The 14,493-nt window shown below is 54.7% G+C and overlaps 2 protein-coding genes across 5 annotated transcripts in view; both read right to left on the reverse strand.

Annotated features, from left to right (window-relative positions):
- Nucleotides 1-213: 213 nt before the first annotated feature.
- On the reverse strand, nucleotides 214-2,665 carry HES6 (hes family bHLH transcription factor 6). Of its 3 annotated transcripts, none has more exons than XM_054478064.2 (4): nucleotides 1,784-2,014; nucleotides 1,620-1,706; nucleotides 1,450-1,531; nucleotides 214-1,214 (listed from the first exon to the last, which is right to left on the reverse strand). In XM_054478064.2, exons 1-4 carry the CDS (start codon nucleotides 1,862-1,864, stop codon nucleotides 790-792), a joined length of 675 nt encoding a protein of 224 aa, XP_054334039.1. In that variant the 5' UTR covers nucleotides 1,865-2,014; the 3' UTR covers nucleotides 214-789. The 3 variants fall into 3 exon arrangements, with proteins under 3 accessions (XP_054334039.1, XP_054334040.1, XP_054334041.1); XM_054478066.2 differs by having other exon boundaries at nucleotides 1,086-1,214; nucleotides 1,490-1,531; nucleotides 1,784-2,665; XM_054478065.2 differs by lacking the exon at nucleotides 1,620-1,706 and having other exon boundaries at nucleotides 1,784-2,024.
- Nucleotides 2,666-6,019: 3,354 nt separating this feature from the next.
- Nucleotides 6,020-14,493, reverse strand: part of PER2 (period circadian regulator 2) — a 44,879-nt gene continuing 36,405 nt past the window's right edge. For both annotated transcript variants that reach the window (XM_054477892.2, XM_054477891.2), the window contains exons 20-23: nucleotides 13,569-13,731; nucleotides 12,520-12,712; nucleotides 11,030-11,180; nucleotides 6,020-8,484 (exon numbers count right to left, since the gene is read on the reverse strand). In XM_054477892.2, the coding sequence (XP_054333867.1) occupies nucleotides 8,335-8,484; nucleotides 11,030-11,180; nucleotides 12,520-12,712; nucleotides 13,569-13,731 (657 nt within the window). In that variant the 3' untranslated portion in view covers nucleotides 6,020-8,334. The remainder of the gene's footprint in view (nucleotides 8,485-11,029; nucleotides 11,181-12,519; nucleotides 12,713-13,568; nucleotides 13,732-14,493) is intronic.

The raw sequence follows: 14,493 nt of genomic DNA on the forward strand, positions 1-14,493 counted from the left end.
GGCTGGGCCTGAGGACCTGCCTAGCATGGGGGGCAGAAGCACTGCCTGCTGCAGAGACAGCCACGGGGTGCATCCCCACCACCATCGCACTGCTCACTCTGCTGAGAAAGGGTGAGGTTTTAAAGGACATTCACCAGCCTCAGATGCAGGGGAAATGTGCTTAGTTTAGCATTTACACATCTGACACATTAATGACACATCACTCAACAATACTTCAAGGGTAACTAACTCCAAAATTCTTTATTTAGTAAAATTGTCACATTTGATGTCAATGGAATACACAAACTGAAGTGTGCTACAAACAAGATGTACAGAGCATCACAGCTCTGGGCAGTGCTGCAGAGTGCACCTGCCTCTCGTCTCCCTGCTGAAGTGGCAAGTTCAAGCTTTTGCTTAGCCCAGGGCTGCCTGGAACACTAGTGCCCAGCACCATTCCTGCCACCTCTACCCCCAGAGCCCACACAGGGCTGGTGAAGGCTGGGCGGGTGAACCTGGGAGAGTGCTGGTAGCTCTACAACATTCTTCCTCCTGCCTGTAGCTCCCTCCCTCCACCCACCCCAGAGCTGCAGGGTCCCTAAAAGTTTCTTAAGAAACGGGACTGGGGCCTGACTGGGCTGGTCACCAGGGGCTGCCCTGCAAGCCATCCATCGGAGGAGGGAGGGAAGACCTGGGAGACTTCCAGGGCCCTACCCCACCACATCTGAACCCCTGGGGAGGAGGGAGGAGATCCAGGGAGGGCCAGGCCCACCCCCGCAGGACCCACCCCCGCAGGACTCTGGCTGGCATTGGTCACCAAGGCCTCCAGACACTCTGGGCAATTTGGGCTGCGGTCAGGCTGCCCAGGGCTGCGGGCACCAAGTCTGGCCCCTCAGCAGGAGCCCGACTCAGTTCAGCCTCAGGGGCCTCCTCCAGGTCGGAGCACAGGTCGTCCCCAGGACCGGGGGGGCTGGGTATCGGGGATCCCGGAGCCTCCCCCGCAGGCCAGCCACTCCGCCCAGGAGCTCCAGGTGGCCCCGCCAGGGCGTCCCCCAGCAGATCCTGGAAGCTGCTGCCCTCACGCAGCGGCATGGACTCGAGCAGATGGTTCAGGAGCTCGGCAGCGACGGTGGCGTCGATGGCCTGGCACGTGGACACGAACGTGTGCACCTCGTGCATGCACTGGATGTAGCCGGCAGCGAAGCGCTCGCTCGCTTCCGCCTGCAGCTGCTCGCGCTCTGGGCCCGAGGGTGGGAAGGAGAGAGCCGCGTCCCGCACGGTGAGCGGCGACTGCGTGGCCCAGCCCACCCGGCCCGCGGGGACGCGGCTCACCCAGGAGACGCGGGGGCGCACCCTGCTCCGGGGGGAGCCCTCGCCGCCGACAGGACAGGGGCGCCGGGAGGGAAGTCCTCCGTCTGGCGGGGGTTACAGGCGCCCGCGGCCGGCGCCCCCGCCCGCCCCGCCGCCACTCACCGCGCGACCGGCTCCGCAGCACACCCTGGACCCGCCGCACCGTCAGCTCCAGCACCTCGGCGTTCTCCAGCTTGGCCTGCACCTGCGCGGGCGGGAAGGGCGGTGAGCCGGCAGCGCGCTCCCGGACCCGCCCGCCCCGCAGCCCCACGGCGCCTGCCCGGCCGCCGCACCTCGGCGCCCGCCAGCAGCAGCCGCAGCTCCTGCAGGCTCTCGTTGATCCGCGCGCGCCGCTTCTTCTCCACCAGGGGCTTCCGGGCCTGCGGGGAGCGGGGCACTGAGTCCCAGCCCCGCACGGCCTCCCGCCCGCTTGCTCGCCCACGGCCCCGGCCCGCACCTTGCGGTCCCCTCGCGTCTCCCAGCCATCCTCATCCTCACGGCCCACACGGTCCCGGCCAGGCGCCGCGGGTGGCGCCATGCCCGCTCCGCCGGGGACGCAGCGGGGACTGGGAGCAGCGGGGACGGGGAGCGGCGGGGACCGGAGCGCCGGCGCCCTCCGCTGCCCCGCGGCCGCCCAGCAGCAGCCCTGCCGTCTGCGCTCCTCGCGGCTTCCGGCCCGCCACGGTCCCGCCCCTTTTATAGCCGCTTATTTGCATCTCAATGCGCCGATTGGCCGCGCGGGCCCGGGGCGGCCGACCGCGAGGCGCGCTGCAGCCAATCGGGGCAGCGGGCTTTGTCCGGCCCGGCGGCTCCGGCGGGCGGGCAGCTGGCTGAGCCCCCAGCCCGGCCTTCCCGAGACCCCCGCGGGGGCGGAACCGGGGCGGCGACCCCGGGGAGCTGCGGCCCTGCCTGCGCTTGTTTCTCTCGGTTTGCTGCTCTAGGACCACTGATCTGCCTCGCGTGCGAGCAGGCGTCCACCCGTCCGTCCGTCCGTCCACTCATTCATTCACCCATTAATTCATTCATTTCCCTCCTTCACCGATGGCGCCTCCAGAGCTGAGCGCTCGGGCCACTGGCCCCAGGAGATGCGTCCCTGGTGTGCAGGGCCACAGTCCAGTCCGCGGTCTCTGGACCTAGAGGGGTTTCAGGTCCTGGCTGGGGTGGCTGCCAAGCCCCGGGGAGGCAGGGTCCATTGGGCAGCGGTGGCGGGGCGGCCCCTGAGTTTCTTCCGGACTCGTCCAGACGCCGGGCCGGACCCCCGAGGCCGCCCTCCGCCAGCACTGGAGTCCTAGTGGGACGGGGTCCCGGGTGCTCCTGCTCGCGCCGCTCTCCTCCTGGGCTCTGCGGGTCACCACCCCCGCCCCCCTCTGAGCTCCCCCATCTCCCCCTAGTCCCCTTTGACCCCCGGGGCCCCCTCCCTCCCTTCCCCTGCCCCCCGCCCGCCTCCCTCCTCCCCTCCTCCTCCTCCGCGCCCCGCCTCCCAGGCCCGCCGAAGCTGCCGTCTGGTCCTGTAACTTGATGCCCGTGACAGTTGGCAGCTGCGGCCGCTTCGGCGGAGAAAAGCGGCGGCCGCGCCAAGAGCGACAGGTGTTGGCCGCGCCTTTGTCTCGCGCGCTTTGTCCCGCGGGCAGGCGGCGGGCGCTTGTCCCGGCCAGACGCCCGCGACTCCCCCATCGCGGCGGGCCGCCCATCTGCTGGGTTCCTCTTGGCGGCGGGCGGGGTGCGTGGGCAGTGGGGCCGCGCCCTCGGGCAGCGTCCTGGGGACCCTTGCCCGGCTCCTGCCCCGGCGTCAGTCCAGACTGACGGAGACTGACGGAGTCTGGACGGAGTCAGTCCAGACTGAGAAGGCGGAGACGCCTTCTCGGACCCCAGCCGGCCAACCACCAGCCTGCCCCGCACAGCACCTGCCTTCCTCAGTCCCCACTACTCACCAGGGCTGGGATCGTCAGGGTCTGTTCTGAGCCCCTCCAGGCTATAAGCGTCCCTGGACAAGGGCACAGTCTGACCTAGGACCCGCTGTCCACCTCCCCGCACCCCCAGCAGAGCCTGGCCTCACCAGAAGCGCTGGTAGGTAGGGAAGGTGAGGGGTGTCCCTGGCAGGATGGGCTGGAAGGCCGCGTGGGAGGGGAACATCACGGGAACGCAGCAGCTGAGCGGAGCGGCAGGACTAGGCTGCAGACAGACCGCCCCACTGCCCCTAGAGAGGTCTGACAGGACTTCCACGGCCCCTTTACTTCCGCCTCTCCACCAGAGAGACCCCTGCAGGCTTCCTGCTGGGTGAGTTTGGTGAGAGGTTTGAAAGCTCCCAAAGTCACCTCACTGACCTCTGTAATCACCTGGGACCCCCTCCCGCCCGCTCCCAACTGTCCCTGCTCTGGCTCTTGGTTGCTCTATGAGCAGGGTCCTGAGATTTCCCCCAGCCCAGCATCACTCACCTGGGTGTGAAACTACCGCTTTACTTCACACACTCCCCACCTGCCCAGTAGTGGGGCTGGCAGGGTGGGGCTGGAGTGGTGGATCCCCAGGAAGTGGATTATTGGCCTGTGACTTTACTCTCCTTCACAACTTAGACATCACCCCAGGGAAGGAGAACCCCCACTCCCCCAAGTGACTACAATGACATTTCCACTACTTTGAGAAACTGTGATAGGGAAAAATAAACTCACTGATATTTCCTGTACTCCCAAGTTTGCAAACGGATTTACACTCCTCTTATTATCCAAACGAACAAGGCCAAGTAGATGTTTTAGGATGCTCTCATCCTAAAACATCTGCTTTATGTTAGGCAATTTATATTGCAACAGGATGATCAGGGCCCCAAAAGAGGACTTTGGGTAAAGCCTGATTGAACACTTGATTGGATAGGGAAGTGGATTTGAGGGGCAAGGAGGACATGATGAAGGCAAACGGTGCAAGCAAAAAAAGAAAAAAAAAAAAAAAAGAAAAGCAACTAGGTACTCTAGGAAAAACAAAAAGCCTCCCAAGAAATGTAATCTTAGCACATTACTTGGCTCAGGAGACAACAATTTTCACAGTCACAACAATGTAACACTGTTCATAGGGTTTTAACATTTAGAATTAATCTATACAGAAGGCAAGGAAGGACTGCTTATGGTTATGGGACATGATATAAAGTTGACCTTGTAAAAACAAAAGGACAGGTGATAGGAGTTATGAGAGAGGAGGCTAAAGGGAGGACTAGGGACCTCAAAAGCCTTGTCTGACAATGGAGTGGGTGAGGGGTTGAGGAATGCTGTCTAGAGTTGAGGGAAGGAGAAATTAAGCACTGGGATATGCCTCAGTGTGACCAAGGACCCTTCAGGGAAAGGAGCTTAAGTAGAGAAGGCTGTACATCAGCAAAATCCTTCTTGGTTGGACTGGAAGTTGCCCAAGGTCCTCTCTGCAAGGTCAGCTTCAATTCCCTTTAGCGGTGCACTGGCCAGCTGGCATGGCCTTTTTGTCCCAGAAGCCTGGCCTATCTTGAGGTCACCAAGCCCTCCCTCCCTCCTTCACAGCAGCCTCCCCTAGCCAACACTTCCTGCCATTTGTCCCTTGGGCCAGTCCTGCCTTCAAAGTTTGCCTGAGTATGGACTTCCTGAGCATTTGAGCCCTTTGATCCTCCTAGAGCCAGGAACAGAGGCCAGCAGAGGCTGGGCAGGGTGGTGGTTGCTGCAGGGGTACCGGTTAGCAGTGGGGGTGGCAGGCCATAAATCCCTGTGGGAACAAGGGCAGCTGCAGCCTGTAGACTGTCCAGGCCCCTTGTGGGCAATCTGCCCAGGAGACTCAGAGAATCTCCGTTTGGTTTGGAAATAAATCCCTTGGGGTTATATGGTAAATAAAAATATAATTAAGAGTCTTCCAAAAGCACTCAGGTTCAGTGAAACAACCGTATCTGGCCATTTAGAGCAGTTTGCAGAGGCGTCTGTGCTCGCTAGGAGGACTTTGCCTTTTATCCCATCGGCACTTGGCGTTAGGCAGCCAGGCTAGCAGGCAGACAAGAGCCCCTCCCTTCTGCTCAGGGAGCTTCTCAGAGGCTGGGCATTGGGTTCAGGATCCGTTCAGCTCTCTGCTCCCACCCCCAGGGTCATGGTTTGAAGAGTGGGAGGGACGGGGAGCAACTCTTTGGGCTTCCACACTTTTGGCCTCACGAGGCTTCATTCATCACTGTGAAAGAAGGGCTGGGGTCAGGGGACTATGCTGCCCTGCCCATATCATTCGCAATGGAGACATAGTGACCTTTCTGGTGGAGCCTCCTGACCGCCCTACTTTTAGCCCTACCTAGCCCGATGACCAGAAGACAGGCAGCCAGCCTGGAAAGGCCAGGTAACCCAGGGCAGGGATGCAGGGAAGACAGAGGTGCGTGGAGGCAGAGCTGGGGGCACTCTGGGGCTGAGCCAGACAGCTGCACCCCTCCAACTGAAAGTGAAAAGACCGTGGGGCATGACACGATTAGGTTTGCATTACACAGAGTTCACTCCTGCAGCCTGAAGGCGGGAGGGTGTGTGTGTGACACGCACAGGAAGAAAGGGAACCAGCAAGAAGCAAATGCTATAAGGGAGCTGACCGCCAGGAGGCCTTTGGGATGTAAGATTCTTTAATGCAGAATTCCTGGAGTTCTTTAAAAAATTTTTTTAAAATAATCTTTGATCTCTATTCAGGTTTTCCTTTGTGCTATGTGAAAAATACACATAGGTAAAAATAAAAATATACTTGCTTTATTTACCAATTTTCTAAAAGGCAAACAGGTCATAAAAAGACACAAGCAGTCAAACAAATCTATTGCACTGGGTAAAGAAAGTTTGGTTTGCACACAAACAAACCACTTGTCCGGCAAGGCTCAACAAATCATCACACAAACTCTGAGAGCTTATTTACATATCTCTTCGGGAATATATTAAAAAGAAGGCTCAGTTTAAAATAGAGAAAAAGTGTTTAACACCTGTGTAAGCACACACACTAAACAAAACATGACGATGCCTGGCATCACGTAAACAAATTCACAAGATGATCCTATTAAGTCAACTGCTTGGCACGCACTGAAGCTACAGTTAACAATCAATGAGCACATATTAAATAATAAAATAATGCTGATGGTAAACATTCATAACAGCAGAGTAAGATTTTGGCAGTTTTGTGTTTCTGTAACATAACTGTAACCTTAGATTAACACCTATCCCTTCATGATCTGACTTTAGAGGCAAGGAGTTTGTAACATCTAATTGCCATAAGAATGCAGACTGCTACCTTATCATAGGCATAGGCAGGTGATGTTACTTTGTAAATTAACGAAAAATTAAAGTGTTCTTGTTTATGAAAAATAGGTTTAATAGTCAGGCATAAGATGGTTTTACGATGAAAACTTAGTGGATTACAGAGAGATCTCACCTCCATCAAAAAACAGAAAACCCTGGTCCCAGTCGGGCGTGGTGGCTCACGCCTGTAATCCCAGCACTTTGGGAGGCCGAGGTGGGTGGATCACTTGAGGTCAGGAATTCGAGACCAGCCTGGCCAACATGGCGAAACCCTGTCTCTACTAAAAATACAAAAAATTAGCTGGGTGTGGTGGCAGTCGCCTGTAGTCCCAGCTACTCAGGAGGCTGAGGCAGGAGAATCACTTGAACCTGGGAGGCAGAGGTTGCAGTGAGCCAAGATGGCACCACTGCACTCCAGCCTGGGCACAAAGAGAAATTCCATCTAAAAAAAAAAAGAAAACCCTGGTCCCTTTTAAGCCTCATAGTCTTGGTCCAATTTTAAGTCAACGGTTCTTCAGTGATAACTTTGAATTCCCACCAGGGACCAATATTAAATTTTCCGAACCATCTTTGGAATATACAATGCAACATGAGGTTTTGTAAAAAGCTGGGCAGACTGGCCTCACTTTTCCCCAAGGGTCCAAATGACCTAAAAGTGCTGGGGACACTGGCAGAGGCCTGAAGCTGCTCCGAGAGAGTCGGGCTCATGAAAAGAATGAGGGCTGTGCACCCAACCCAGGGTGCAGTGGGAGAGGTGAGCTCACTGCACCCCTGAAAATACAGATGCAGTCGCAAGCTGTGGGACTGAGTGGCAGTGGCTGCTCTCGGCCAGGAGATGCGATGTGGGCTTGGCTGGGCGGAAGCAGATGTCGGGGTGGCTCCAACGGAAGAAGACCAAACAGGACTGGGTCTCACATGTGTTGGTCACAGCCTGGTTTGCAGAGGGAAGTCACCATAAAGAGATGACTGATGACATATTTTAATCTCCATATTGGCCATCATGGTCTCAAAAGGAGACAAGAACGATGCAGAAATATACAGAGGGTCTGCGTGTGCATTCATCCGATGGCGTTGGCCACACAAACCACTAGGCTTCTTTAGTCCAGAGCAAGTGTTTCAACTTTGTTCACTACAAACAAAAGCTATGTCAGATTGAAATACTGACCACACCAGAAGCCACAGCTGTTGGTTTGCCAAACAATGCTTTACACCATTTAATGTGAAGCGTTTTGAAATAAAACTAGGAGAGGCTGCTATCTCCATTTGGTATGTAGAAAAAAAAACTCTACCTTGACTAAATGATAATTCAGATAAAAACCAGTCCCCAAGAGAGGACAAAATTTGATCTGATCCAAACACCCTGGGAAAGCTCTGGAAGCCAGAGTCCCCAGCTGGTGCAGCAGACAGAGGTCTCGTCACAGTCACAGGACTTCTGGGAGCACTGAGGCAACTTCCCTGACACTAAGAGGCATTTAGTCTTTCTCAAGTTAAATAACAACTAAAATCTCTTCCCCATCCCACAAAACTCCACATATATATTTTATATATAAAAACATATTTCTTTCCAAACCCTCCCCACTCTCCAGTTTTAAGTCACCCCTTCAGAAAACTATGTTTTGTTTTTTTTTTTCTAAAACATAAAAAGCAACATGAGCATATGTGTACATTTCAGTGGAGACAGCCAAGAAGATCTTTCATCTCTTCTGAGCACCACCTGGTGCACCTCGCTGGCTGCCAGGCTGAGGTGGGGCAGGGGTTACGTCTGCTCTTCGATCCTGTGATTCAAGGGGGATCCATTTTCGTCTTCTTTGGTGTCCGACACTTCGCTGAGTCCCAGAGAAGGAGTATCTTCCTCATATGGTAGGCAAATATTACCTTTTTCCTTGTTTTCACAGTAAACACATTCCTTAAAAGAAAAAAAAAGAGAAATCAGTAACAAACTTGAGATCTGAGTTGTTACAAAAGTCATTCAAACTGGCCGGGCGCGGTGGCTCACGCCTGTAATCCCAGCACTTTGGGAGGCCGAGGCAGGCAGATTACGACGTCAGGAGATCGAGACCTTACCGGCTAACACGGTGAAACCCCATCTCTACTAATAATACAAAAAATTAGCCGGGCGTGGTGGCGGACACCTGTAGTCCCAGCTACTCGGGAGGCCGAGGCAGGAGAATCGCTTGAACCCTGGAGGCGGAGCTTGCAGTGAGCGGAGATCATGCCACTGCACTCCAGCCTGGGCGACAGAGTGAGACTCTGTCTCAAAAAAAAAAAAAAGTCATTCAAACTGAGTAAGGTGCAGGTGACCAGGTGTCAGCCAGGAGGCAGCAAAGGCCAAAATCCCTGTCCCAGGAGCTGGCACTCTAGTAGCAGAGAGGGGCAATAACTAAGAGGGGCTCTAGAGGCATAGGGTATATGGAGGACATCTTTGATTTTCAACTGACATTCACAGCAGGCTACAGAAAAGGTGACGCAATGGTTTTGAAATGCGTCCACACTCTTTGCCACTCCTCCCTCAAAAGGTGGGGCCTAATTCCTTTCTCCTTAAACCTTGGCTGGACTTAGGCATTTGCCTCTAACAAAGAGTACCTGACTTCTGATTCTAGGTCCTAAAAGGCACCTTGGCTTCCTCTTTTCCTCTCTGGGGAAGTCAACTGCCACACTGTGAGGACATCCAGGCAGCCCTACGGAGAGGTCCCCACGGCAAGGAGCTGAGGCCTCTGCCAAGAGCCAGCAGTGTGTGGGAGGCCTGCAAGTGAGGCTCCTGGAAGCCGGTCCTCCAGCTGGCAGGTGACAGAAGCCCCACCAGTATCTTACCATCAACATCAGGAACGACCCTGAGCTAGAAGTACCCAGCTAAGCCGCTCTCAAATTCCTGACCCAAAGAGACCGTGCAAGGTAATACAAGTTTATTGTTGAAGTCACTAAGTGCTGGGGCCATCTGCCACGCAGCAATAGATTACTCATGCAGCAGTGGGTGGAAAACAGACTCTAAGGCAGCTAGGGTGAGCCACGGGTCTATTTGAGGAAAAAGGATTCCAAGCAAAGGGCTGGGCATGTGCGAAGATCCTGTGGCAGGGGCCTGCCAGGGCAGTCCGGGAAACAGCCAAGGGGCCAGTGTAGCTGGAGAGGAGGGAAGGAGAGGAGAAATGGGAGATGAGGTAGAAGATATGGACAGGCGGTCAGATGTGTATGGCTTTGCAACCATTGATTCTGATTGAGGTGGCACAGCGCTGGCAGGGATCTTAACTGTGGGGGACATAATCTGACTGGAGGTGACACAGGGAGCAGTGAGTGCAGCTTTGAGGCCACTCTGACATCCAGGGCTCATGCCACGGAAGCATCCTCATGGCTTGGACCTGTGTGGTGATGGGCTTCTATCTACCTTCAAGGTTGAACCCAGACAATTTGCCAACCTAGCTGGGGCCTGAGAAGTAGAGTCCAGGATGCCTCCAGGGCTTGCAGGGTGCAGGCGGGGAAAAGAGGTGCAGACACTGAGCCCGAGGGTGGGGAGAAGAGGAAGAGCCTGTGGGGAGGCCAAGAGGTCAGAGGGACAGCCTGAAGAGCACAGGGCCTGGAGACCAAGGGCAGCAAGAGCTCCCTGGAGAGAGCGGCTCACTGCTGCCAATGGTCCCTGGGACGAGGACTGAGAAGTGACACTGTGTTCGGCTGCTGGAGAGTTTGAGACCTTGACAAGAGCAGCTTCCGTGGGGTGTGAGAGGGAGGGGTCGGCAGAGAGCAGGAGAGAGGGGCTGGAGTGCCCACAGGGCCGCCGGAAGGATATGTGCCTGGAGAGCACACCAGCAGGAACTTGTTTTTTCCACCATTATTTAATGTTCTCCATGGACACTGAGGGTTTGTGACAGGAGAGGTTTTTTTTTTGTAAAATAGAAAACAGAATTGAAAGACAGAAAAAACAGATTTCAGCAAGTGACTGAGATTAGATTTTTCAACCTTTTTGGAAACAACATTGAAAAGCCACTGGAAAAAAGTTCTTTGAAGTAGACCTAGTGTTGTGCCTTTAAAAAAATAAACCTTTAATTTTAGAATTTTTTTTTTTTTTTTTTGAAACATAGAGTCTCGCTCTGTTGCCCAGGCTGGAGTGCAGTGGTGCGATCTCGGCTCACTGCAAGCTCTGCCTCCCAGGTTCACGCCATTCTCCTGCCTCAGCCTCCTGAGTAGCTGGAACTACAGACGCCCGCCACCACGCTCGGCTAATTTTTTGTATTTTTAGTAGAGATGGGGTTTCACCATGTTAGCCAGGATGGTCTCGATCTCCTGACCTCGTGATCCCCCCGCTTTGGCCTCCCAAAGTGCTGGGATTACAGGCTTGAGCCACCGCGCCTAGCCTAATTTTAGAAGTTTTAAATTGACAGAAAAGTTGCAAAGACAGTACAGAGAATCCCCACCACAGAGCCTTTTAGGGCCATATCAGAAATCGAGTCCCATGAGCTTACTGCCACATCGATGGCTGCGGGCAGGCTGCCCGTCTGCATCCACTGGTGGACCTCGCGCATCTCCTGCTTCTGACTCTCTGTGAACCTGGGCTGGAGTTTCTGCAGAAGCTTCAGCTTCTCTCTGTCCTCCTTCAAAACCGCTTCTAAATTTCTTCGCAAGATATTTAGAAATTGGTAAGCTTTCAAATGTCTTAAGGGTTTCTATTTTTATTTTCAGAATAATGTAGTTTTAGATGATTTTGTCTAATGCAAATTTCCTTTTCTTTAAAAAAATTTTCATTTAAGGTAACTTAATCTTCCTAGTAAAGAACCTGTAGTTTTTCTATGAAAATGATGATTCTGGTCAAGATTTAATTTTACTGTATTTTACAATAGGCCTGGGAGCTGCGTATCTGCAGGTATAACCTTGTCCCCTGGGGCTCGGGTCCACACAGGCATGGTTCATCTGGGAGATTCTTGCCAGCAGGACGGCATTCCCCTGCCACTGGCCAGTGCTGGGCTGGACTACAGCTGCCCTGGAGATGGAGCCCCCATATCCACTAGCTGACCAGAGGACTTAGGGGTTTGATATGGTTTGGCTCTGTGTCCCCACCCAAACCTCATCTGGAACTGTAATACCCACGTGTTGAGGGAGGGACCTGGCGAGGGGTGACTGGATCGTGGGGGAACTGCCCCCACGCTGTCCTGGTGATAGTGAGTTGTAACGCGATCTGATGGGTTTATAAGTATTTGGCAGTTCCTCCTTCGCTTGTGCTCTTTTCCTGCCGCCTTGTGAAGAAGGTGCTTGCTTCTCCTCCCTTCCACCATGACTGTAAGTTTCCTGAGGCTTCCCCGGCCCTGCAGGACTGTGAGTTAACTAAACCTCTCTCCTTTAAAAATTACCCAACCTCAGGTATTTCTTTACAGCAGTGTGGAAACAGACTTACACAGGGTTCATTTTTCCTTCCTTTCTTTCCTCCCAGCTTCCCACGCCAAGCGGGTGCTCCGCAGGGGAAGGGACCACGTGCAGTTCCCTATGGCAGCCTGATGTGGACACAGAGCCCCTGGGTCACAGCAGAGCAGCCCGCTCCCTGGGCTGGTCACCTACCTTGACACTTGGTTCCTTCAACTCTAAGTCAGACAGCCAGACACACACCCCATTTACCTCACAGGGTTACTGGGCAACAAAGCAAGAGATGCTGTCACCAATGCTTTGTAAAAGTTGAGCGTGGCACTGTGAAGGAGGCACCAGGGGCCTGTCTTCCTCGAAGGCTGTAGGGTGTGAATCCACATGGCCCCGGCTTACCCTGGCCACACTGCAGGGCCAGGGCCATCCTGTACTAGCCTGGCAGAATTGTCCAGAGGGAAGCCTGCTTCTCCGCTGCACTCAACTAAATCTAAGTCTTTCAGAGGGGCGTCCTGCCCCATCTGAATGACCTTGACCTTGTTGTTTCTGGGAACTCCTGAACCCCATCCCTCCCCAGGTGCCTAGGAAAACAGTGGGTGCTTACCGGGAAGGCAGCTGGTACGTCATCATGACGCTGCTGTCCGCATCTGCCATCAGCAGCCAGATGGGATCCTGCAGGACGCACTTAATGAAACGCTCACTTTCTTCCATACCAGTGTTCATTTTTGCTTTGTGATTATTCTCTGAGGAGTCAATGCTTCCAAAATATTTGCTGGTATGACTTGTGTCACTACTGCCTTTAAAAACAAAAAACGTGGTGCATCAAAACCTTGACACATGAAATTAAACCTTGCATAATGTGCTTCCTCAAAGTCAGAATGATTTGAGAGAGCCCAGCGCCTTCTTAGGTATTGGGTATCTGTGCCGGTGCATGTTCCCCTTCTCTTCCCACTTCTTGAATACTCTGGGTAATTAGGAAACAGGATCTCTGCTAGTGCCATGCAGGTGATTCTTTCCTGTGAAGCCCTGAGCAGCTCAGGTGGAGCTGCGTGTTAGAAGCCTTGACCTTCTCTCCCAAGCTCTCACCATCTCCACTCATGTGGACCACAGGGTACTGCAGTTTCCCACAAGGGGAGGCAGCTGGCCTGGAGCGCTCCCTAGCCAGCCTCACCTGTGCAGCAGGCCTGCGAAGGGAGGCGAGGTGAAAGCTCACTCCAGAGAAGTAGGGGAGCTTCAATTTTGTGGAGAATGTGTGCATTTCTGGTGCCTGAGATTCCAGATCACACGTGAAAGATCCCAGCGGGTAGAGGTTTGCAGGTGCTCCACACCCTCAGTTCACACAAATGGAACTAATGCAGGAAGGCAAACCACTATCTGGGGAGTCAGAGGGCTGGTCCCACAAGGAGCCAGGGTGTGAGGCCTTTGGGCACTGAAATCAGAAGCAAACAGGGAGGACGTGGAATTCTGACTAGCTAGGGCCGGCCATGCTGAACAGGGAGAGTGTGTCTGTGTGGGTGTCTGCATGGGCTCTGACAGCTGCTTGGGGAGTGCCGGTGATGCCTGTTCTGAGCACAGAGGCCGGCCTGCGATTCTGGAGCAGTGCATCCTGCGGGAACCTCCCAAGTGCCTAACACCCTGCCAGGGCCAACATACCTGCCCCACTCGGGGAGGCGTCGCAGCCCAGTGAGCCAGAGCCCAGAGACTCCGAAGCAGCAGAGCCCGAGGCTGAGCAGAGGTCCTCATTCAGCAGGAGGTTTAGGAGGCCACTTGACGTGGAAAGGGCATCACTGTTCTGTGTGTCTGAGGGTTCATCACGCTTTAGGGAGAGGAAGCAGACACTGCTGTTCAGGGGCTCAGTCAGGACACAGCACATGCAGTGGGGTGGGGGTGGGGGGCATGAGTGTGGTGAGGGTGGAGGGGCGCTGTGGAGCGGCTGCAAGGTTCACGGCCAGGGAGGGCCTAACGAGCAGACCATGCGTCACCCCCAGGCTTACGGTGCAAATTCCACTGATGCTCTATGGATGCTATCTAGTTACATTTAATTTTGGGAGAGTCACATGGAAGACGGCAATACCTGGGCTCCAAGGGGGAAAGCCTCAGGCTGCTCCTTGGCCACAGCCCCCTCCTCACATGCAGCAGACATGGATGGGGAAAACGCCTCTCACAGCACCCCGTGTGGGGGCTGCCTTGGGAGTGAGGGCAAGGCCTGGCCTGGGGAGCATCCCTGACCCTCCTCTCCTTGAAAACCCAGACTGCAGGCCCAGGACTCCAGAAGCAGGAGCCTGGAGGTGGCAGGAGGACTGGGAGAAGCTCCATAGATCTACATGCTTGCACTTCCTCACCCGGGAGCCCTAGGTCCTCTGGCCAAGGCAGGGAATCGCCTGAGGCCTACGGACTGCACTGCTGCTGGCGTTCCCACACACTTGAGCTCGTTCAGAAACACAAGTGTTTAACTGCAAATACAACTACCATTTCATTAACTGGTTAAGAATCCCACACAGTGTCCCTATGCCTGCGGAGGATGGAAACTGAGGTCACGCTGGTTTTAGGGCTGTGTCCCTCTCCTTCTCCGCCTTTA

This window comes from Pongo pygmaeus, chromosome 11 (assembly GCF_028885625.2).
Source record: "Pongo pygmaeus isolate AG05252 chromosome 11, NHGRI_mPonPyg2-v2.0_pri, whole genome shotgun sequence".
Lineage (NCBI taxonomy): Eukaryota > Metazoa > Chordata > Mammalia > Primates > Hominidae > Pongo > Pongo pygmaeus.

Excerpts from the sequence above, each read along its gene's own strand:
- HES6 (XM_054478064.2), bottom strand. The coding sequence starts at position 1,864 with ATGGCGCCACCCGCGGCGCCTGGCCGGGACCGTGTGGGCCGTGAGGAT. Across the intron at positions 1,707-1,783 it reads AGACGCGAGGGGACCGCAAG|GCCCGGAAGCCCCTGGTGGA; the intron begins GTGCGGGCCGGG and ends CGCTCCCCGCAG. Across the intron at positions 1,532-1,619 it reads TGCTGCTGGCGGGCGCCGAG|GTGCAGGCCAAGCTGGAGAA; the intron begins GTGCGGCGGCCG and ends CCGCCCGCGCAG.